Genomic DNA, 23,899 nt, shown 5'->3' with positions numbered 1-23,899 from the left:
CAGTTCTGAGAGTTGGAGAACGTTGGGCATATTTTTTAATTGTGTTTGGCTGCTGACCGGTTTCGGAGCTAATACATTTATTCATTCACTTCGGCGCGTATTTTGTTTTTGCACGTCACAAACACGTTTTGCCAAGGCTTTGGTCACTTATTTATAGCTCTGGAAAGCTGCTCAATGAACCTTTTCCACTTGTGTAATTCTCTGTATTCCTTACAGATCTTCACTTCACGCAACACTTTGGTAATCAGTTGGGTAAACAGCCGCGAGCAAACTCCGGCGATCACGCACTCCAGATACACCCGCTCAGATACGTAGATACACTCGCGCGCGCGCCTCTCGATCGTGTGTGTGCTTCGGTGAGCGGCAGAACGGCAACTAACCCCAGTCCATGTTGAGCAAGATCAGTTGAGCTACCCCGCGAGCAGAGCGCAGATACACTGCCGGTCAAAGGAGTCAGTTCGAGAGTTTTTAAAATTTAAACAGCGCTTATTTTTTTATTTAAAAGGGTTTTATAATTTTCGTAAAGCACACAATTTTGTTTTAAATATTTTCTGCATTTTTAAACACAAAACAAACTTGCAGATACAAACGTTCAGGTACTCAGATACACTCTACTCGAAGATACTGGCGTCCTCTGCCTAGCAAACTGTTCACAAAACAAGAGAGTAACAGAGAGTGGGAAGGGAACGGAATGGAACTAACCCCACCAAGATCAATGTTGCCAGAGAGAGCCGGCGATCAGCCACATGTTGATCGAAGCAAGGCAGCATGTTGCCAGCCAAAACTCCGCGTATTTCCGACTTTGATTTCGATTTTTGTGCGTGTAGCTCGACCTCGAACGCGGAACTGAACAGGACCCACTCGACAGCCAAGTCCTTTGGCAACCTCTGCTGACGGCGCGGCAGCAGCGGCGGCTATGACGCCGACTTGGCGGCGACAAAACAAATAACAGAATCCAGGCGGAAAAACAAAACGCTGACGGGACGGGTGAAAAAATAAGGCAAAAGGATGCGCCAAAAGTTGGGTCATTCGGGCTTTGCAGGGGCGCTACAGTAAGGCTAAGGATATAAGTGTCCTTTGGGAGAGATTATATAAAAGTTGCCGTACATTTTAATAGAAACAAATATCAGGAAAAAGTTAAAAACAAATGCAACTTAACATCTCGATTAACAAACATTTTTCATTACAATTGAGAAGTATGACATATTATTTCGCAGGAGATTTCGTTTGCCGGCTTGGCCTGGACCAAAATATCCTGCAGGATTGTCCCAGACTGAAGCCAGGCGCCAATGTGGCGGCATCGGCGGAGTGAACGTACTTATTTGTGGGCTCTGTCACAGTCATCTGCCCCATCGACTGCGACCCCTTATTTAGATGTGCGCAGAACTATGAGCAAGTGAGCGAAAAAAAATTACAGACGCAGCTTCCTGGGAAGGACTAAACAAAGTGGAAAAAATTTCAAATTTTACTTTTGTGGATTGTGGCGGTAAGGCCAAAGTGAAGGACAGCCCTGTGGGGACACACAGCCGAACCTTACGCCCGACGTCGTTTATTTTTGGCACAAGACTTTGTGGCGCCAAAAAAAAAGATACAGACGCATCCTATACCTATATGCTCTTGTATGGAGGCCAAGCTCCAAGGACTGAGACATCATAAAGTTGGAAGCACTTATTTTGGGTGGATTGTTAAATAGACTTCTGGGGTGGCAGCCACCAAATGATGAATTGAAGTGGGGTTATTGGCTTTGGAACTACCCGACATTTGTCGTTGGCTTTTTGGCTGATACCAGCATAAATTTTTGGGAGCTTATAATCTTTGATTCCTTATTCGAAATGGGTTATTAGTAAATGGCGACCAGGAATTGATTTCTCGCTTGAGTGCGGCGGGGAAAACTTAAGTACAGTTAATGGAAACATAAGTCAAAGTCATTGAATATAAATATGGGACAACACACAGAGCTTATATGGTTTCAGAAAGTATGTGAATTATTTTATACATACCAAACTTAATGTATAGCAGACACTTGTATTTAAAAGCAATTTTTCACTTACCTAAAATAAAAAGAGAAATACATGGTTATTAGTAATCAACAATTTCATATAAGAGTTAAAGTTTATCATAGGGAACTAGCTCTACTTGTTTACTTGAGACAATCAAAATCATTTTCGTTGCCCCCATTTAACAATTTACTAGATTGTTCACTCTTGGTTCACTTTAAAATAAATCTAAATAAACTGTTTTTTAATACAAAAAAAAAAAAATAATTATATAAAAGTCTTATGCTTGGACATTCCCTGCAAGGGGATTATCCATTAAACCGCTTTTATCTTCAAGTGGCTGTGTTGAATTCAAAACCTAAATCAATTAAAGAGCATTTGCTTTTGTAGAGTTTGGCCTGTGCTACCTTCCCATTGCCCCACTAGCCCCATCCCAGAGTCATCTGGGATTGCTCTGCCTTTTTGGCGCGTGTATTTGGCGCTGGGGGCGATCGCTCTAGTGCTTTATAGTTATGCTTCTTTGTCTTATCGACGGGATGACGAGGGGAAATAGTTCTAAGGGGCGGCTGCTGGGGCTCTATCGCGATCTTAATGTTATTACACTTTCGAGCACGAAGTCTGCTCTCTGGGACTGACGCCTCCGGTCACCGGGGTCAATTCAGAGTGCGTGATAAATGGGCGAGTCTCTCACTTTTACCCTCCGTCCCCGGAGCCGTGTATAGTTCGATGTTTTCGTTGAGGTTTAATATTTATGGCCAGTGATAAGATTGCTCAATTGGGGTTTTTTTTACAGCGAAAAAGCGGCAAAGGGCGCGGACTGAATGGAGTCCGGCTCAGCCGAAAGCTGTTTAAAGTTGATGTAGGTTGGAAGTTTTATAAGCAGCTTGGGGTTTATGTGCGCATTTCTATGAAACGAACTATGAACTACCATAAAGCTTAGTCTGATAAGCAGGAGTAGGGTGTGGAAAAGGGAAGCCAAGGGATGGTCGCTGAGGTTACACATATATTTTGATATAATATGAAAAGAGATTTGAAAGAGATTAAAGTTAATACCAGTTTGAAGAGTAATGTTGAAGGGTATGTAATAAAAAAATAACACTACTGAGCTTAATTTAATAATTATAGAAAATTTATGTAACAAACGCCAAGTCAAACACAACTCTTCAAAGCAAATATTTTCAGCAAATTCAGCAACTCCCCTCTTCGAAATAAATGTTTACAAATTAAAGGGTGCAACTAAAATATCCCCCATTCATATCGAAGCTGCCCACACTTGAGCATCTCATCTCGAGAGCTCTTCAAAAAGTTCGCAAACTGCATTGTCAGACGGCAGTAGATTTCCTCGAACAAATGTGAAAAACCAAACCAGCTGCCAATGTATGTGGAAGCTTCAGTTTTTCCAACTACCGCAAAGTGAAATTTCATGACGTTGAAGCTCCGCAACGGCGTCTGTCAATAAAAACTACCCGTAATAAAAAAAGAGCCAATAGCAAATAATATGAGGCATAACTGCCAGCAGACGGGCAAGGGAGGGGTTGTGGGGCGGATCAACAGATCGATTGGACAGACAGGGGGGAAGTGGGCGCCGATATATCGGCATTTTTGCCATTATAACCCGTGGCAGAAATTTAATTAACGCAGAAAACTTTGCCCAAGACAATGGCAAGGAAAGCCAAGAGAAAACGACATCAAAGTCAATGGGCAATTAAAAAGTTTTTAATCTACAATAAGTACTGGCGAATTGAGAAAATTGAGGGGCGGGCAGTGAAAAGGACAAAGAAGCTGCCAGACTTGGTAACTCAAGTCAAAAAGTTATAACGTTTGAGAGGTTTTAAAAACTAAAGTATTTGTTCACTAGAAATGTGTCTTTTTTAAGCTCTTCAGTGTTCGCAAGCCCAAGTTTTTTAGGGGATTTATTGGCAAAAGTAAAAAATAAATGGCCAGGATGAAATGTTATTACCAAACCAATAGTTTTGGGGTCAATGCTTACTCCAACTTGGCTTTTGAATAATTTATTTGTTCATATATCCATCCGGCAAGACTACCTTTTTCTCCAAATTACAAAAACGAATACTTGGATTGTACAATCATTTGATGGTACATGCACTCATCCGCTCAACCTACTCGCATATAAATCATGCCGAAGGCGACCCATTTTTCCTACCTGCACTCCCCAACACCCAGCCATCTAATCCACTTTGCCAGCCAGACCCAGATCCAGACCCGGCATTTCAGACCATATATCAGCTGCTGGAGATTCCAGCAGGCATATTCAAAGACTCCACATTGTTTGCACTTTTATGGCAGCTGGGCAGCGCAAAGTTGTTCGTTCTCAATTGCAGAAGTGATACGTGGTCGGGCTGGCTGGTTGGTTGGTAAAAGTTTCCATCAGCTTAAGGTCTCGCTTAAGGTTCATCAAATTGCCATCGAATCCATCAAGTCGATTTTTGGCCATTCACACGCACGCCTTGACCTTGGCACTTTCCTGCAGACCTGCTCACACCCACCGACCGAGTGGCGGCGAAAAGTGAGGAAAATATAAGAGATTTATGTTGTCTGCCTGTCTGGCCCCGATAAATTTGATGGCCAAGGTGTGGGGTTGGGGTGGATGGTGGATGGTGGGTGGCCATAAAATACTGTACTGCCTTCGACAATATAGACAACCATAAAACATACAATGACTCCTCGAGCGTCTCCCGCGTGGAATGCAATTTAAAGTTTCTTTTTTGTGATGAAAATTGTTGTCAAGTAAATATCAAAATGAATCAACTTCTCAGGCAAGAGCATAGGAAAAAAAAGCGGCACCCAAAAGTAGGCAAGACCAGGAGCTCTTCCTTTTCGAGTACTTTTGTCTGCCACGGAAGTTTATCAGGCTTTTGCGTGACTTTCTTTGACAAGGCGCTCACCCAAACGCAAGTCCAAGTTCCGTGTTTATACACTGAGAGAAATGATAAGTTGATGCTGAGTAATGAAAACAATAAAGTAAACCAGAAGGAGATATTGGTTTACCCTTAAAGTTAGCAATAGGTTCATGGCATCGATTTAAAATTTGATCATAAATAATCGTAAATGCATAAAATTAAATTCAAAAAGCTTTTCTGTGCTACTTTTTCTTAAATTAAAGAGATAATCAAGAATATAAGATAATCAAGAATATGTGTATAGAATTTGTACCCAAAACTTGACACTCACGAGATGCCGAAGGACATCCAATCAAGGTAAATTGTAAACCACAACTTTAAATTTTTAGCTTAACACAAATTAAACATTAAACATTTATTTTCACTGTGTATCAAATACCTCAAATGGCATATGACGGGAAAAACTTGGCGGAAAAGTTAAAAAGCTGAATGCAAACTGACTGGCTGATAAGCGAAGCGAATGAATCTTTCAAAGCGGCAAGCTCTTGGCACACAATTTGCTGGGGCAAAACGATGGAGTGCGGAGTAGTCGCCACATTTTTTTTAAATTCCACCCCTGAACGCAGGCAATGCAAATGCGGCAAATGCTGCAACAGCTGCGAGGAGCAAATAAATTGTGCCCCAAAGAACGCGGCATAACCACTTAAATTAATGGTCGGACACAATGCAGACTATGGGGTTGAACTATAAAAGATGCGGTGGGCCAGATTAGGAGCACAAGACTTCCCCTTTCTCTCCGTAAGTTATTCAGGTGCAATTTAATTGCTTGGAGTCCTGCAGTTATTCTGTATTTGCGGCTTGCTCTTGTTGCAGTGGCCAGACACAAGTGCATTTAAACATATCTTGCAGCATACTTTGCGGATTGTTGTGGCACAAACAGAGGCAAGAGAGCTTACTTTTTACTAACAAAGCAACAGAATAATTTTAATCCTTGGAAAAGAAACATTTTATTATGAATATTTTGTTTGCTTTCCACTTGTGTTTATTTTTAAACAGCAAGACAATGTGCAGACATCGGAAAATTAGTTGTATGTTTGAGATCTTCGACTATATTGCTTCTTCCCTCCTTTACTTTATAGAATTAATTTCAGGCAACTTGCTCTATAAATACTGTTTTCCAGGCAATAAATTGTAAGAATCATAACTACATAAATAGTCTCAACGCCATTTTAAATGGCAGAGCTTTTCACTAAAATCTTTCATATATTTATTGCTACCTCCTTTCACAACCGTGGAATAGTGGAAAGGTTTCTGTCAGTACATTCTCCTCCGCGATTCATAATTTATCCTGACTTAAACTAGAGTCTCACATTCGCAGTACTCACGTTTGTTGACAGCTGGCTGCTCAGACTGAGCACCTGGTCCCGTGCATCCTGCAGCTCACGCTTCAGCCTCCGGATCTCGTGCGCCTGTCGCTCCTCCGCGTTGCCATACAAGGAGCTGCCTCCGGACAGCAAAGAGGCGGCACTGCCGTGAACTGAAACGTAAACGGAAACGGAAACAAAGCGGGCGAGTTGCATTAATCTGCATATGGTGAGTGCACTTGGCAAAAGTTTTTATATTCCATAGAATATAAGATCAATTTAAATATTTAATTTCTTGTATAATATTTAAGAGAAAGAAAAAATGTTATGCTAGTAAAGTGAAATTATCTTTAATTGGATTTAGTATAAACCTGCCACTCACCTTCATCATTTTTCTTGGGATATGTGAGCCGATGACCGACAATTGCACCTGCACCTGCACCAGCCACCACCGCAGAGGAGCCGTGGGTGGGCGAGAGCACCGAGGCGGCTGCCACAGCAGCTGAAGTAAAGGAGCCGCGAGCGAGGGGCGTTGGCGAGGTGGGCTGGCTCCAGGCCACGCCACCCACTCCGCCCGGGTGGCCTTGCACCGCCTGCGACTGAGCCGCCATGGCAGCTGCCATTTGAGCGGTGAGCACGCCATTTGTGCCCACGGGCAGGCAATAGTATGGCTCAATTTCCACTTCACCTCCACGGCTCAGCATCGAGGGATACATTTTCTCGGATTTCGTGGATCTGAAATGAAAACTTGTTAGTCTCGGCTTGGGATTTCAATTCGACAGAGCTATCTGTCTGGCAATGTAAGAAATCTATAAACAAAATCTGTATGTAGTGTTTATTTAGTAAATAAAACAAAATAAATATAGGCTAGCTGCAATTTTTGGGATAAATTTACTGGGTTTGTTGCATCATCTTTCAATACCGTAGCTATTTATTAAACCAATAAGAGAGTTAAACACTTTTGTCCCCTTTAAACACGCATTTCCTTTTAACTCAGTTACTACAAATTGGACCTGCCATGTGGCCATTGTGCGTCGGAGTGATAAGGGTGGACGTCCCTAGACAAATTGTCATAAAATGCAGAGATTTCCACAAGCTCACACATTGACCACACTACTGAATGAACTGAATCAAAGCGGAATGTTGCAGGAGGGAGAAGCCAACGCCTGTCTCCGCTCTGATAACTGTGACATTAATGGCATTTCACATGCAGATCTAATATTACGTATACGGCATGTGGCCCTGGATGAGTGACTGTCGTTGTTTGCAGTTTCTGGTAAGAGCTGTCAGTTTTCCCGGGAGCTATTTGCCAACCCACTTCCAGTGTGTGTTCTGTGCTGTAAAATTTGATAACAGGCCCCGGAACTACTGTGGGGTTTACACTATCCAGCTCCTTGCTCTCACCCACACAAACTTGGTTGTGTATAATTGAAGAGGAATCATTGGCACAGTAAGCAGATTAGTTTTGGGAAAGGGATTGGAGTAATAGCTGGAGTGTGATTAGGGTGACAGAATGTGGCACATTTCAAAATTGAATTAAGCGCTAAAAGTCTTTGAACTATATAGCATATAACTACTATTTTTTCTTTGAAAAAGGTTAAATTGAATGATACATTAGTTAAATTATATTTTCAGCTATCAATAGCTATCCATAACCAAACATTTAAATTAATCTTACAGATTCCTTTAAGTTATAAACAATAATAGTCATTTGAGCTTCATTTAAGGAAAAAATAAAAAGAAATGAGAACTTTTAACAGCGTAATAAGAGAAAAACTTTGGTATGTTTTTCTCTTATTACGCTGTTAAAAGTTCTCAATCCTTTCTTATGTTTTCCTTAAATGAAGCTCAAATTTCTGCTGACACTTTTCTATATTAACTTCTCCTATCACCAAGTCAAAGGTTCACAAACCTTATTGACATGTCAAATAATAATCTGACCATCGCCAACACTTCAGTGCTACAAAGCCATTTCTTTTCCTTTTCTTTTTCCACTTATTTCTACGTCATTCCTTTCTCTTTTACTTTTTCCATTTGCCTTTGGCTTTTTGAAAATATTTTTCGTGAATGTTTTTCCCACTCATTTTCCCTCAGACAACGACAACGAGCTGAGTCCCAGAACAGCAGACAACTTTGCCCCTTAACTATTGGCATCGGGGCGTGTCGCGTTCCCCGTCGGTTTTACGGTTTTAAGTGAATCTTTAAAATATGCAAAGCGACACATGAAAAAAGGAGCATATGTCCTCTCGACGGGGCGACGCTGAAGGTGGTTTCTTCTTTAGCTTTATACCCAAATACCAAAAACTGTTTGCATACTTAAAGGAAAAGCAAACGAGAAAAATACAGCTGACAGGCAAAAAGTGTGTATGGAAATCGAGGAGTAAAAAAAACAGAAGGAAAATAAAATGAGGAAAAGGTAGATGCAGAATCTAGGATTTTAAACGAAAAAACTTAAGCAAGAGGCTAGGCTGTATCAGATTTTAAAATGAGGAAGAAACTATTTTTGAATTAATAAAAGTGTCTGGTGCAGATAAACAAAAATGTGGTGGTGGAGTAACTTGATCGTCACCTTGGATATGTCCGTTCTTTCAAGTAGCTTTTGTTGGGAGACCAAGTTCACGGGGAGAAGAGAACATATAGATAGATAGAGATTCATGCAGGGGCAAAGATAAAAAAGATTCAGCTACTTGAGAGCTCCAAGACCCTACCTTATGCTGTTGCTGCGGTTCATGCGGGGACTCTGCACGTAGGGCGATTCGTTGCCCGATGGGGCCATCTGTGCACCCGACCGATTGTGGATCATTTTGTGGCCATGTCTGGTCATTGCCGGTGAACCGATCTGCAGCTGCTCGACAGACTCGCTGTCAGACAGTCGACTTCCGGCCGTGTTGCTGTGCTTCAACCACATGGCATATGAACTGTATTCCGGCTTGACCTCTGCATAGGTCTGGGTATCCGAGAGGGAGCCATCGTGTCGGGTGCCACCTCGATTGGATATCCTAGAGGAAGATATAACAAATCAAATCAATATTTGAGAGGAGGTTATTATCTAAGCAAGGCTAACCTGTGCTGAAATATGTGCAGATCGCTGCCTGGCTTGGGCAAACTGTGTGATCCTGTGGCCAAGCGCTCCCTGATGGATTGGCTCAGTTGGGTGGCCGTGGGTCCTGTCAGTGAAAAGCTGCGATGCTGAGTATTTGGCGGCAGTTCTGAAAAGGGTACACCCATTAATATTTCTCGAAATTCTTGAAAATTTCCAGTCAAACTCACTGTTCGTGTCATTGGGCAGAGTTTGAGTCCCGCCGGCCACTTTTCTACCGCTTGCGGTTCTTGGCACTGCCGAAACGTGAGCGGTCCGCCCGCAGGGTAGTCCATTGATGCTCGCCCCAGCTGCACCGGCTGCCATCAGCATGGCTATGTTCTGCTGCTCAGCGGTCGACGTAATGCTGCCATTGGCCCGCTTTACATAGCCAAAGCTCGGTGGCACGCCCTTTGTCCGCGAGGAGGACGAGGGCGAGCCTTGCTTGGAGGAGCTACCACTGCCACCGCCCATACTGCGGCGGGATGGCGAGGACTTCTCCGACTTGTCCGCCTTGTGGCCATTGAGCGGCTCCGGCATTTTGCTCCAGTTGTCGCGTCCATTTCGAGATCCGGGCCGATGCTGAGGACTGCCATCCATTTTACCGCCTCCTCCTCCGCCCCCTGCGTTATTGTTGTTATTATTGTTGTGAGCGTGGCTATGGGTGGTGGTGGAGCCGCCGCTGGAGCTGGCCTGGCTGGCTACTGAGCTGCCGTTCGCGGCGGTTCCGATGCTGTCCAAAGAGCCGCGACTATTGCGAATTCTGGAATTTAAAAATAGGAAAATTTATCATTAAATATTATAAATATTTTTAGCAAAAGACAAAAGCTACACTTGACCTCTTTGTTATTTTACATTTCTTCATTCATTGCTTTTATAATTCATGCAAGTTGAGGCTTTAAAAGGCTCACATTAAAGTTTAAAGTTAAAAGCAGACTGATGGAAGGAAGTAACCCTGTCTAACAATTGCCAAATTAGCAAGCAAACAATTGCTATTCAAACGAGCTAAAGCCAAGAAATTCGACAGACAAAGGCGAACAAAAGACCTGAAACTAGATGCCTGACACCCAATCCCCGAAATACAATTGGCAACTGACTAACGGCCAATGCCAAAGGCGTCAAGGCGTACAGAAATGGCTAAGACGCGAACGAGGCAAGCCGTACTGCTCGAGAAGGGCTAAAATTTTCAATTAAAATGACAAAAGAGGGGCTTTGGTTGGCACAAGAATTCCTCACAGACAAAAGTCAGCTGGAAAGTTGATTTTCTATGCTGCTTTTCATAGTGCCAGGAGTCAGACAGAAATCAAAACTAATTGGGCGTGTCCCAATGGAATTAAACTTTTGAGGAAGGAATCCTTTTTCCTTTGAGAAGGAGTATGATAATGTTTATAATTTTCATTAGAAATGTATTTCGGTTATTCCTTATTTCAAGTAAAAGTAAAAAGTCTTCTTAATTTTAGGCCTTTTTCAAGGAATATTCAAGCATTCATGCTCATGAAATGTATACTATGATTTAAGGCGGCATTAAATAAAATAGAATAAGCAAAAAACAGCTGTCTGGGTCGTAAAACCCAACTACACCCTGGCAAGCAATTACCGTTTAGATACGCCCTGGCTGATATGTAAGCGAAACAAAAAGAGCATTCTCCCTGAAACCGAGACGTCCATTTGGTGGTGCCGAGGGTTGGCCCTTCGGACCCTCAAAGAATATGCGTGACTATGTATCTGTGGGTCTGTGGGTTTGCAGGGCTACGTGTGGGTGGCAAGTGCCAGTGAAAGTGGCATCAGAAGTGACACATAAAGCTCATAAATTGTCGCGCACTCAATATGCATAAGGGGGGAGAAAGGTAGCTGGATGGGAAAATCAATAGCGATTGCCCTATCAGTGGATAGCTGGTGCCCCCAGACTGGTAGCTGGGCGAAATCAATAGTGGCGACAAGTTTAAATTTATTTTATTTAATAGTAAGGCCTACAAACTGAAACAATAAAATAATTCTAACAAAAGCCACTGAACCATGGTGTTTTATGTTGTATTCAATGGTTTTACTCTAGCTAAGAGTATTTTAGTTTAAAGAAAAAGTTTGTTTAAAGGAATTTGGCTAGCCATTCGTAGAAAAACTTATAATTTATTTGAAGCAAATCCACATTTAAGTGAACGCATTTTGCCCTGGCAAAGGCTTTCACAAATGACGCAAAGCCACAGGATGCAAATACGTCATGCCACAGAAAAACAGACGTCAAAAAAAGGAAAGGGCATTATGCGAAACATTGAAATACATATTAATAACTTGTTGAAAAAATAATGTCAGGTTCAGTGTGGCTTTTAAAAAGAGTTTATTTATCTGTCGTTTACAGATAGTAACTGCGTATACGTGATATTTTCAATAGATAAAAATAAATAGCAGAGGATTAAACAAAATAAAACATGGAAACAATATTCTGTGAATATATTTTGATATGATTGTAAAAAGTATATATTACAAAACTATATTATAATTTAAATAAACATTCATTTGAACTGAAATCAATCTATATCTATCCTTTTCGCTATATTCCTTATGCAATATTTCGTCCTGCCATTATTTGCCCTTGTATCGATGTCAGTGGGCAGGGACCCCAGGGCAAGTACTTCAGTTTTAAGTCCCGCGCATGGACACACACACAGAATATGTGTGCGCTTCAAAAAATAAATAATACCATCAGCTCCAGCTCCATATGGCGCACCTCCCTAGAGGGTGGCGGTGTCGAAATGAAATTCCATGCATGCCTGCACCGAACTTGTTCCCTGGCTTTTAGCATTTTTCGGCCATTTTATTCCGATGGAGTTTCCTCTCTGGCTGGCAACTAATTTCGAGCACAAAACGTAATTTGCATGTGGGGGGGGAGAGGAAAGGCGACTGCAGCAAAACAACGTTGGCAAAACAACGTGAAAAGCCATAAACAAGCGGTCTACTCTCTGCGCTTTAGTGGAGAACCATTTAAGTTGGCCGCTTGCGTTCGTGTAATTTTTAATTTGGTCCTGCTAATTTATTCCCTGACCAGAAGCACGTGTTCAATTTAAATGAGAAGGACTTTTCGGGGTTGGTCCAAAGGTGGTAACATATTCTCGTAATTGCCGCAACTAATTGACAGTCGGCGCGCTTAAATTCGCTGAAAGGAACTGGGCTAAAGGCCAGCTTTTTGTGTAGATAATTAGGCGTGGAATTCGGGTCCTTGACAAAAATTTGTGACCCTAATTCACGAAGCCATTAGTGAGTGTTCGCGTATGCGAGAAGTGACTAATGATAATGAGTAAGGCTAGTGAAAGTCGGATAAATTGAGATTCTAAGGAAAGCTACCTTTTTCTAAGAAGTAAATGTATGTAGCGATATTATATATTTAGAATTATTCATTTTAAAATTATGATATTAGGTAAATCCCAGATTTAGTTAATACTTTTCTCAAATTGCAAGTGTTTCCATTTATTTTTCATAGCTTTTTAGCCAGTTACTCTAATTAAATAGTCAACTTGTTACCTTCTACTCATGTTTTCTGGCTTCTTGAGCGCTTTTGTAAGCCTTCTCATTTATTAAAACCGTCGACAGTTGGGGCCAAGCAACAAGCGGCAAAGCATTCAGTCTTATCAGCCCAGGAAATAGCAAACGTTGATAAAGCCCACCTCCCCGGGGCCTCCTCCTTTTGCCCCGCACAATGGCATTCTGTGAATGGAATTCTGACAGCTCTATGGGCGTTACAAGCGCATTAATAAAAGTGTCGAACATGTGGGGTGGTTCGGCTGCGGGGCCTTGGGGCTGAGCCGAGATGAGTTGGCATGCAACCTTCAACTGAGTTTCTCTCTGAGTTCCTTTGAGTTTATGTTTCTGTTTCGCGCCAGCCTTGTAAATGGAAGCAAACAAGAAAACAGGCGCCTAAAAGCAGGCAAAACTTGAAACAAGGCAACGAGGCGACTGTGTCAAGGATATAATGAATGCTATATAGTGGGTGGAAGGGTTAGCTAATCTTAAGAATGGACCTAATCTTAGAATGCTGCTTCCAAAAAGTATATATTTTATTAAAATACTGCAGGTACATTAAAGAATATGTCAAATTTGAAACACTAAATGAGCATTTAAAAATTTAGAATATATTACCAGTTGACATTTGAGCAGCAAACTTTATCATTTCTCAAATACTTAAAGTTATATAATATACTATTTGTTTTTACAAACCCATTGTACCCCTTAAATCCTTGCTAATGGGTAGCGAAAAGGACTGCGAACTCGTAGAAACAGGCCCACATCAATTATGCAACCGACAGGATTCCCTAAAGCAATTGTTTGCCTTTTACGATACTCGGCCCACTGAGTTATGGCAGCAACAAAAGTGGGTCCAGTTGGTAAGAAGAACTTAAAAAATAAAATAAAAACTCCTGCACTGAGCTCTTTCAGAAACTTTTCCAGCATGAAAATTCCTAGACGGCAACTTTAATGCTTGAGGATTCCTCTAAAATATGTTAAACTCTCCAAGCCAGATTAAATTAAGCACGAAACTTTGTTAATATCCCAAGAAAACCTCTTGCCAGGGCTTTCAGAGAAGGACTGCTGGGTTTCTAATTGCACGTTTTAATTAAAAAGATACAAGTTACAAGCCAGCAGAGAACAAAGACAAAGGATGCAAATAGGAAATTAGAGAAGCAGAAGCCATAGCTCATGTTCGGGTTGACTTTAGCTTTAATGGGAAAGAAAACTATATTAAAAACCCATCACTAAAGAGCTAATAGTAACCGAGTTCTTAAGCTTAAGAGCTAATAGTAACCGAGGACTTAACTTTCCCAACAAGAGACCACCTTGCTCAGAGAACTACTTAATTTGCTCATTAATAAACTCATTTGTCAGGTTGCTTAGTTTGTGGTTTCGCTTTTCCAGGACTACACACACATTTGACACGCCCCTTGGACAGCCCACATCCATGAAAAGTAATCCCGTGCTGCTAATCACATTTAGCCATCGATTTTCCTCTAAAGACACACCTCCTTGGCCACAAAATTGACTAGCCAAATATGTGTGAGAGGATGGGGTTATAAGTTGGATATGCGCGATAAACAGGGGTTCTTTGGTCCTCCGCCGGGGTCGTCCTCGTTATGGCAAAGTATATTGCAATTTTCCCTATGGCCTTAAATCATGCAAAGTGTGTTTACGTTGCGGTATTGTGTTGGTTCGCCATTTGACAGTTTCCACTGCGGCAAAGTTCTGTCGTTTTTAGGCCAACTCGTTTAACCCATTTTATGGGCCACTCGAGTCATCCCGTCCTGCCTTGTCCTGTTCCCGAGTTCTTCCTGTCGCTCCTTCCCCGAGAACAATAGTGTGAATCGTTGCCTCTACTGTCCGATACAGAAGTTTAATATATGCCAGCCCGGCATTCGAGGCGTTTTTATTAGCCTCCGACTGTCTTACATAAATTGTACATTAAATTAAGTGCCGTTTCACCTAGCACGAGGGTTGGAATGCCGGCAAAACAAAAGGAAGAAAAACTTGGCCCCCAAAACGTTACCCGAAGTTCATTGCACTTTAATGAAGCAAAAAAAAAAAAAGGGAGAGTGCCAGCAGGGTCTATATCCTTATTGTTAACTTCATTCCTTCCCCCAATTCCTAGTCTTGTTGCTCTGGAATTACGTAGCTTAGATTAAAATTATAGGACTCCCGTGAAGTGCAGCTGATTTGAGAGCCGATTACATGGCGCCCTAGCTAGCTTAACCCGCTTAACCCTCTGTGGTTCCTCGGAGCTCTTCAAGCGCAGCTAGGCGTGCGCCCAAAGCCGCTTAGCTCATTGTAAATTCCGGCTTAATCCGAGCACAGAAACAATCTTACTAAGCCAACCGTCGAGGGTGAGAGACAGGGGGGAGCTTTGGTCACCAAGTTGTGGCAGTTGCTTTGCCTTTTTAAGATTTATAGCGACCAGGCAACACGTCTGACATTTGAAGTAATTGTTGAAATTGATAGACACCTGCTGGCGGGGGTAGATTGATTGGGACGACATGTGGGAAAATGCAAGAAAAGAGCCCAACTCTCGGACGTGTTTGCCCCGGTGCGGACCTCTTTTTAGAACCCCTGTTTAAATACAACTTCCCCAAACAGAAAACAGAAGGACAAGCACACACGGCTGGATGACAGGGTAAACAAAGGCGGCGCAGGAACATAAACAGGAATAGGAGTCAAAGCCGGACCGAGGGTTTAATGCCCCGGGGCAGTCATTGACACGGCTCAGCCATTTGCCTGCCAAAGGTTGGATCTGTTAATTACACAAATTTACCTTTATTTGCCCTCGAAAAATACTCGAAAACTTTTCACTTCATCAGCATTCAACTTATAGGAATTCTTTTTGATTGCGATTTTTCCGTCACTCAATTCCACACTTGACTTCATTTTAGCCAAACTAATTTATTCATTGCATTCCATTTGCTGCTGAAATTCACTCAAACTTCTCGACTTAAATTCACTTAACTTTAATTCCCTTGTCAAAACCTTGTTTTAAATATTAATTTAAAGCTTTGAAACGAACGCGTTGGGTTTTCCGCTTCGGCCAACAGCATTTTTGTGTGGCAACCGCTCCGCCCGAGTGTACAAATGCGTTTGGGGTTGCTCTTCAGTTCGGCCGTGGAAAACCCATCGGAAAATTCGAACACCACGAAGAGAGCCCGTTCGGATAAAAGAGAGACAAATGGCGAGGCTAAGAGCGGCGGCTTCCTGCCCGTCGGCGTTTGCGTTGAAAGTAAAAGGCTGTGCGACATGCAACGCCAGTCGAAGCGCGAGACACCTGCCTGCCCACCTGATTGCTACCCAGGTCTGAATAGACTCGAAGTGCAAAGTTTCGCATTTGTATTTGGCCCAAAGCGCCTTTTGTTTTTGTATCTCCTTTTCGACCACGCACTTGCTTAGTTGAATGAACAGACCTGGGGCATAAACATTTGCAAAGGCGGGCAAGACACCGAAAAAGAGGAATCTGAAGTCTGAGGGGTCGGAAAACTTTCGTAAATAAAACTTGAGGTAAAGTTTTTTACTTCATTCGGGAGCTGTCAATACGCAATTGAAATTTATGGACGCAGCAGTGAAGAAGCCAACAGACATAAAGAAGTAAGCACAATGTTGGGATCATGCAAGGAATCGCACAGAAGGTCAGAAGGATGTTGCTTCCATATAGTATAGATACAAGTAAGTGCTCTTTGTGCGGCAGTTTTTCGGGATTATGGCGCCTCAGTACGTGCTTATATATTCCTTCTTACTATCCCTCGTTCTCGTTTCTCTCTGCTCCAGGACCCCGAGTCCTGCCGTATGATATGAATCATGCTCGCAGCCAAAGTGAGGTAATGCCTTCTAGCAAGCGGCCAAGTGGGTTGGCTCTGACTCGCTGGGTTGCTCTTAGCCAACCGCCAGTTTGTCTGCCAAAAGCAACAAATGTCTTTCGGCCAGAGAGCAACACGTACACAGAGAGGCTAAGAGAGTCAAGTTCGAAAATAGTTTCGCAACAGCTCTTAGTTGCGAATTTGAAAACAGAAACTTGTTTCGGATTATTTGGGCGTTTGTCAGGCTGTCTTAAACTCCAAAAATAATTGAGCCAAGGGCGGGCTGGTTCTGACGATGCATTAAGAGAAAAGAAACAAGTCGAAGTTATTATACCTTAGTATGATGTGTAATTAAATACTGTGTTTAATTTCATTTGAGGCATTCCAGGAGTATCTTTGGGGATTTTGCTGGTATTCATATGATGGAAATAAGCCAGCTTCCTAAAATTAAATATTTTGTGTACAAAACGACTTGCAATGCAAGGCTTCAACTTTTAATAAAATAAAACTTTAACATTGCTTTTTATCTCCTATCACAGATAATAGCTTTATTATAATTTTTTAGGGAACTGTCGTAAAAATGTGTATACCCGGCTGGGATATAAAATTAAACAAATCTACAAGTGATTGCTGAATGAAGTGAGAAACTTGATTTTAAGCTGCTGAAAATGAAAACTGGCTAGCCCGACGATATTCATTCAACTTTGCTTCTTTGCTTTCAATTTTTTTCTGCAAAATCTTGGGAATTTTCTTAAAGCGGAAACAGAACAGCTATAATTAATCACTAATTTCATTCATTAAAATAAATGTGAGGATAAGAAAGTTCACTAAACATTTATCACAAGCAAAAATAATAAATGGCTTTTTGGCAACTAATATTAATAATATGTTTATTTGTTGCACTTTTCTAACTTATTATACCAAATCACACACACTTATTCTAAGCAACTAAACCAAATTCCACAGTATGAGCGTTAATAACAAGTTGCAAAAACAACTGGCTGCTATGGCCAAGTTATTAGAAAGCGATTAAGTCAAAAGCCAAGTTTCAGGCGGGCACGTATCACTTTGTGAACTCTTATTTGCGGCATGTGGAAAGGTCAGTTATGACTTAAAGGCTTACGAATGCTTCGGTCATACGCTTTGAGTTGCTTTTAATTGTTTAGCACACGCTGTGTGGGTGTGGGGGTGGAATGGATAAATAGTTGGCTTTGAAGCAGGCAGTCAGCTGTGGGAGTGGCATGGCATTGCTTTATTTCTCTTTGATTTGCATTTGTAAAACTGCAACTGGTAAACGTTTGCTAAGCCCGACAACTTTTGCGATTTATTTGCCAAACCAAGAGGAATTTCTGAAAGGAGTTTTGCAGTAAATAAAGCTTATTTTCAGACAAACATTTTAGGAAGTTGCATAAATTTATTAAATATACAAACTTATTTAAAAAATAATCACAAGGGGGGTAAGTTATTTAATTTTTTCGTACATTTTTTTGAAATATGGAACATAACTTCTTTAGGTAATTCTACAGGTTCTCACGTCGAGCTTTTTTTTAATTTTAATTTTATTAAAATCGGGGTTTTGACTTCCAATTTTTATAAAAATCGTTGAAAGTTTTTAAAAATAAAATTCCGTTTTTTCATTTTCAAACTGGGAAACAAGGTTGCCGTATCCAATGATAAAAACAAGCACTGCTTGAAATAGCTTATTCAAAACGGCAGTATTACCGTTATTTTGAGAAAGCAGTTTTTGAATATTTACACGTACTGCTTGCGTACTGCTTGCGTACTGCTTGCGAACTACTTGCGAACTACTTGCGAACTGCTTACTTTTTCTCTTTTCTTCAGGAAGTGTCCCGGCAGGAGCTGCTGGGTGGAATCCCGGAGACATCGTGGTCAGAAGAAGAATGGGAAGAGCAGCCAGCAGTTGAACTTGTCCGCTGCGGATGCAGTGCATCATAACTCCACACCTCTGAGAGTAAATCCCTTGAGCAAACTGATGTTCGAACCAATGCCAGAGGAGCAGGAGGACGAAAACACCGATTTGGGGAACCACTTAGGGCGCCTAACCCGGCTAATGAATGCCAGTGAGTCGCTTATTAAGACCGAGCCTATTGAGATATCCGTTTCTGAATCGGAATCTGTGAGCAGAGAGTGAGGTATATCCCATCAGCTCAGGGGAGAGTGGAGGAAGCCTAGTTCCCAGTGTACAACCAAAATCGATTTGGATGATTTTCTGGAGCCAATGGATGAGGAAATCAAGTTGACCCAGCAGAAGAAGAAGGAGGCCGCCAAGGCAGCGACAGCCAAGGCTCCAGCTCCTCCCGTAAACCTTCAGTCGCCGGAAAGTCGTAAGAAAACTGGATTGGTTTGATCCAGGAGAAATCACCGAGCATTGCTATTTTCCTTTCCAAAGTGTCTAAAAACTCTATCTGAACAACTTCGAAAATAACACTTTGTAACGATTCCTCTTTTCTTCAAAACACTCTTTTTCCATATCTCTAAAAGTCACGCTTCTAATGCGTCACATAAGCATTAATCTGAATGACGCCCAAACAAATTGAATATCCCAAAAATGTTTGGTTCATTTAACCCATCTCGGGCTAGCCAAGAAAAAAGGGAAAAATGTGGTTGAAAAAATTGGGCAGAAATAAAGCGTATCAAAACAGAGCAGCCGGGTCAGTTTCCCGCTGGGCACTCGAGTGGACAAGGCTCAAAAAAACAACACATTTTGCCAAATTCGGAGAGTGGTTAACCGAACTAGAAGCGACAGAGCAGACAGGTGGACAAGGCTACTCCACAAAACACTTTTAGTCCTCCGACCTCGGGTTCACTGAATTTCGTATTGCATATATTAAAACCATTAGCGGGCAGATTTTTTGAACATAATGGGAAATATATATTTTTAAATTGTGCGTCGCGTTGTGGTCAGAGAAATTAGAGACATTTAAGCAGGCTTTAAAGGGTGTTTAAGAAGGGAAAACACAGAATTTGGTTTAAATTTATAAAGAAAAGCGGGTATACGCTTATTCCCCTCCAGAATCTCTGCACAGGAACAGACATCGCACATGCACCATAACTTCCAGTTGCCGGAAATAGTTTAAAAGCGCAAATAGCTGCAAAGCACGCCCGTGTCATAAATCAATTGCATTGAAAAATGCGTTATTAAATAAAAGGCGGTGCCTGGGATTGGCGAACACCAAAGGATAACGCCATATGTGCGTCCAGTTGGCCCCTACCCGGAAAGGATCCTAGCTGTCTGCTGTGGAGTCCCGCCTCGCCGCATTCCTGTTGAAATATTTTTGCGCCCTGCTGCATTTTGATTTACTTTTATGGCTAGACTGCCGCCGGGGAGTCCTCCATGGCAACATAAGACCGGCACACTTGTTGGGCTTCGGAAATTATGTCCTGCAGGTGTCTGGGCCGCAACTGATTAGCCCCAGCCCCAGGGACCTCGAAGATCCTGTGGCACTGCCACTGACACTAATGCGACAGGTTGCCGGCCAGCGACGTGCATTAAAATTCAATTTCAACATGATTTTCAACTGCACTACGTGACCGTGGCTTAAAAGTCGCTTCAGGGTCACTCTTTTCCGAGGGAGGTGATGCGATGCCCGGGATGCCTTTGAACTCGGCGCGGGCGCGATGACAGCTGTTCCCATTTATAATGCCCATGGCATTGCATTAATTTCTCAGATCAAGCACGCTGACGGAACCGCAAGCTAATGAAAATGTGGAAGCCTCATCTCAGCCCTGTGCTGTTTCCATTTTCCCTCCCATTGCTGTTTATTTTCCTATTCACAGGCCATAAGCACTTTTTAATGAAATGCGTTGAGATATGGGCAAAGCTCCCATCTGACAAGTTCTGGGAAAATTACGAAAATAAGTTTATTAAATTGAATTTTATGCTGTGACAGCTGCCTTGAAATAGAGCAGAGAATTTTTGAATATTGTGCTTTCGGGCTAAATGGCTTTAAAGTTGGAACTACTAATGTTTATATTTTATATTTTGTATTATTTAATGTTTAAGTTGTTCCACAATTTTCTCCCACTTTCCTTGTATTTATTATATTTTCTAGAAACTACTTCAATCCCTTCACCAAAATTACCTCTAAAGGTTATCCTTTTCACAAAGGAAATTCCAATCTTTGTCCCATAAAGGACCTCGGTTTAGCTGCCATGGAGATGGGTCTCCTGCCTGTGACTGTGTGCGAATCGGTGAGTATCTGTGTGAGGAGTATCGGCCGTTGACAGGTGAGCATTGTCGATTGTCAAGTCGTCTGCTGCTGACAATTTGAAAGTGACATTCGACATGCCGCAGCACGAGTGCGGGCCTAGGATGTGGCAGCCGACATCTAGTGGATTTTATGCAAATTGGCAATTTGAGCTGTGGATCTGGGCTCGGATCGGATCGGCCTTGTGAAGTGGATACTCTTGTGTATCCTGCCGGAAGTTGTTAAGGTAGTCAAGTGGCTGCCAGTGCAATTAACTGCTTCACATCCCGATGAGTGGCCCTCGAGCGATACGTAAAGTGTGCCCAAATTATGCGTGGCGCTCGGGGCGAAAGTCACTTCTGAAAGAATTTGGCCAGCTGTGTGAAATGACACCAAAAAGACGGCACGCTACATTTAAGCAACAAACAACTTCTTGGAAGCAACCGAGGCGATACTCGAATTGGTTGACTCATTGGTGTCAGCGGAGGCAGAGTTCGAGGAGCTGCACAATCGCCAGACGCAGCGGAGGAAGTGGATTTTAGAGGATGACTCATGAAAGTTGGTGAAAGAGTGAGTGAGAGGCCTCCCCAAGGCTCGTTATAATGAGATTGGCTGGGGAAAGGAGAATTACGATACTTTTCTCTTACTTTTGAGAAGCTATAAATGAGTATGTTTATATGTCAAGACAGAGATTGATGTCTTAAATAGGTGATAGTTTCATTATAGCTTTAAGATATTTCACTGGGGAGATTTTAAATTCAAATCTTCTTGTTATGTAGTCTTTATATTTCAGTCTTGTGTTGCATGTATAAATAATATATCTATCAAGATCTATTACTCACCTTTCTTCAATGGTCGTAGGCAGTTGTGTGCGCGCTCGCATCATGCTGAGAAAGTGCTTGCCATGAGAAATGCCTCCAGAGGATGTACTTGGCCCGCCGAGGCCGCTGCTGCCCTCCGAAAGGTATCCATTGTCAATGTCATGGAAGCGACCACCAGATGCAGAGCTGACCACTCGCAGGGCATCCCCGTCGCTGCAGTAACCCTGGCCAATGTCCGACTCGCAAAAGTCCAAGTAAGACTGGTGCGGATGGTGGCCACCGCGTGCTCCTCTCGTGGGCAAAGTCACGTGGGAATTGTAGCCCCGAAGCAGCGGTCTCATGGGCAGCACCGAACCCCCAGCGGAGGTCTGTTGTTGCTGTTGCTGCTGCTGAGGGGGCAGCAGTTCCTCTTTGGCCTCGTAAATGGTGCCCACGATCTTCGAGGGAATGGTGTGAAACTTGTGCGGCGAGGCGGTGGGAGTGTTGGGTGCCGAGTTAACCAGGGGTCGCTGCAGACCCTGGCGGTGGGGTGGCGAGGCCAGTATGTGCGGTCCGGCACTGTACTCCAACTTTCGAGGAGCACTCAGCGCGGACTTGGGCGCCGCGAGGCGACTGCTGCCATAGATGCCCGAGTTGTGCTGCGGAGTGCTCGGCTCACTCAGGTAGCCACCCATTTGGGGATGGGCGGCATGGTGAGATGATATGTGTGCTGGCGGCAACGGTGGGGGCTGACTGTTGGCGTAGTAAGGGGGCGGTGCTGGCGCCGCCGCCTTGAGGATATGTGTGCCGGGGGAGTCACCCGCCGCTGTCTGGGATACGTTTGAGGATATGTCGCTGGTTTCGCGCTTCAGCAGCTGATGGTGCTGCTGTTGCTGGGGCTCCGGGACTGGAGAATTTCCACCCAGTGAGGGTAATTTGCTGGTGCCCTTGATGGCGGCAATGGGCTTGGGTAGCCCGGTGCCACTGGGGCTCTGCAGCAACTGGGGCGTCTTCAAGGAGCTCTTCGAGTCAGACTTTGAGTGCAGCGATGACTTGGAGGAGGTTTTGGGTGTATTTTTCTCCACTCCAACCACTGCGCGAGCCAGGGAGCTCTTGCCCGTTCTGCCCATCGTGGAGCTACGAGACTCGTTACCGGACTCCTCCTTATTCAGGCTCCGCGCCGGACTTTTCTCCTTCTTGTCCAGCTTGGCCTTGTTGGTCTGCTCTTTTTTCTGCTGCGCAGCCAGGAGCTTGGACTGCTTGCTCTTGGGCAGAGCCTTCTGTGAGTTGGCCACGCTGATGCTTGGCGGCTTCAACTGGGATCCATGGCCGTCGTTCAGGCTCAGACTGGAATCGGAGCGCTCCGAGCGGGCGGAACTGAACCCCGAGGAGGAGGAAGTGCGCTTTGACTGGATCTGCGACTTGCTGGCCACTGCCGCCGCATTTGCCGCGTTCTGCTGCTTCTCCTTGTTGAATAGCTTCAGTTTGTCCAGCATGGAGTGCTTTTGGGGAGCAGTCTGCGGGCTGCTGGGCGATGGGATACCGCTCTGGTGGCCGCTCTTCACGCTCGGCGGTCGAAGGCTGCAAGGGAAAGGGATCCTTTAATATGTGACTTCAACTTAAGTAAATTTTATAACTTCATTCTTTTAAATTTAAGCTCACAACTTATTTTCAAGGTCTTACCTGTTGTTATTGCCGCCCTTGAGACTCTGGATGGTGTGATTGCTGGTGGGCGGACTGTTTGGACGGCTCGAATTGAAGTCACTTCCGCTCTTGCCCAGGCCCGGTATCGCTGAAAAACAGAAAACAACAGCAAGGGTTACAGCCTAGCCATAAAGAACTGCTTTCCCACTCGGAATTCGGCTGGCGCCCACTTAGCACAAAGAGTCAACCTATAAATCAATGCAAAAGGGCAATGTGGACATAAAACTTAATTAATTGCCTCGCGTGAGCCTGATAACAGATCGGGAGGAGTCACGGGCCCGAGATTAATGTATGTGGACAGACGAGCCAAATATTTGGAAAATAAATCATCGGGGCGAGAGAAAACGTTCTATAAATATGACCAAGATCTTGAATTTAGTACAACAAAGAGAAATCTGTGCGACAGCGTTTTTCTCTCCTAAATTGAGCCTATAAATCTGATAAAAATATACAATTTATATAATAATTAATCTAAATTCGGTCGGAATATTGCGGTAGCAAGAGTTTTGATATTATAGACGATCCTGAACTTGTCACCCACTACAGAAACCTGAATAAAATATAAAT

General features: G+C 43.1%; 1 protein-coding gene across 8 annotated transcripts in view; it reads right to left on the bottom strand.

Annotated features, from left to right (window-relative positions):
- sick (sickie) overlaps window positions 1-23,899 on the bottom strand; it is a 138,384-nt gene that overhangs the window by 21,137 nt on the left and 93,348 nt on the right. For 6 of the 8 annotated variants that reach the window (XM_070283533.1, XM_070283534.1, XM_017178283.3 and 3 more), the window contains 7 exons: window positions 23,312-23,420; window positions 21,671-23,209; window positions 9,493-10,064; window positions 9,287-9,431; window positions 8,931-9,221; window positions 6,605-6,957; window positions 6,244-6,395 (listed from right to left, as the gene is read on the bottom strand). In XM_070283533.1, coding sequence (XP_070139634.1) covers window positions 6,244-6,395; window positions 6,605-6,957; window positions 8,931-9,221; window positions 9,287-9,431; window positions 9,493-10,064; window positions 21,671-23,209; window positions 23,312-23,420 — 3,161 coding nt within the window. Of the gene's footprint in view, window positions 1-180; window positions 345-6,243; window positions 6,396-6,604; window positions 6,958-8,930; window positions 9,222-9,286; window positions 9,432-9,492; window positions 10,065-21,670; window positions 23,210-23,311; window positions 23,421-23,899 lie in introns of those variants that run through there. The other 2 variants (XM_017178289.3, XM_070283535.1) reach the window with 2 other exon arrangements.

This window comes from Drosophila kikkawai, chromosome 2L (genome assembly GCF_030179895.1).
Source record: "Drosophila kikkawai strain 14028-0561.14 chromosome 2L, DkikHiC1v2, whole genome shotgun sequence".
In the NCBI taxonomy this organism is placed as follows: domain Eukaryota; kingdom Metazoa; phylum Arthropoda; class Insecta; order Diptera; family Drosophilidae; genus Drosophila; species Drosophila kikkawai.
The sequence above is the reverse complement of the archived record's forward strand: the minus strand, read 5'-3'. Positions and strand labels throughout refer to the sequence as shown.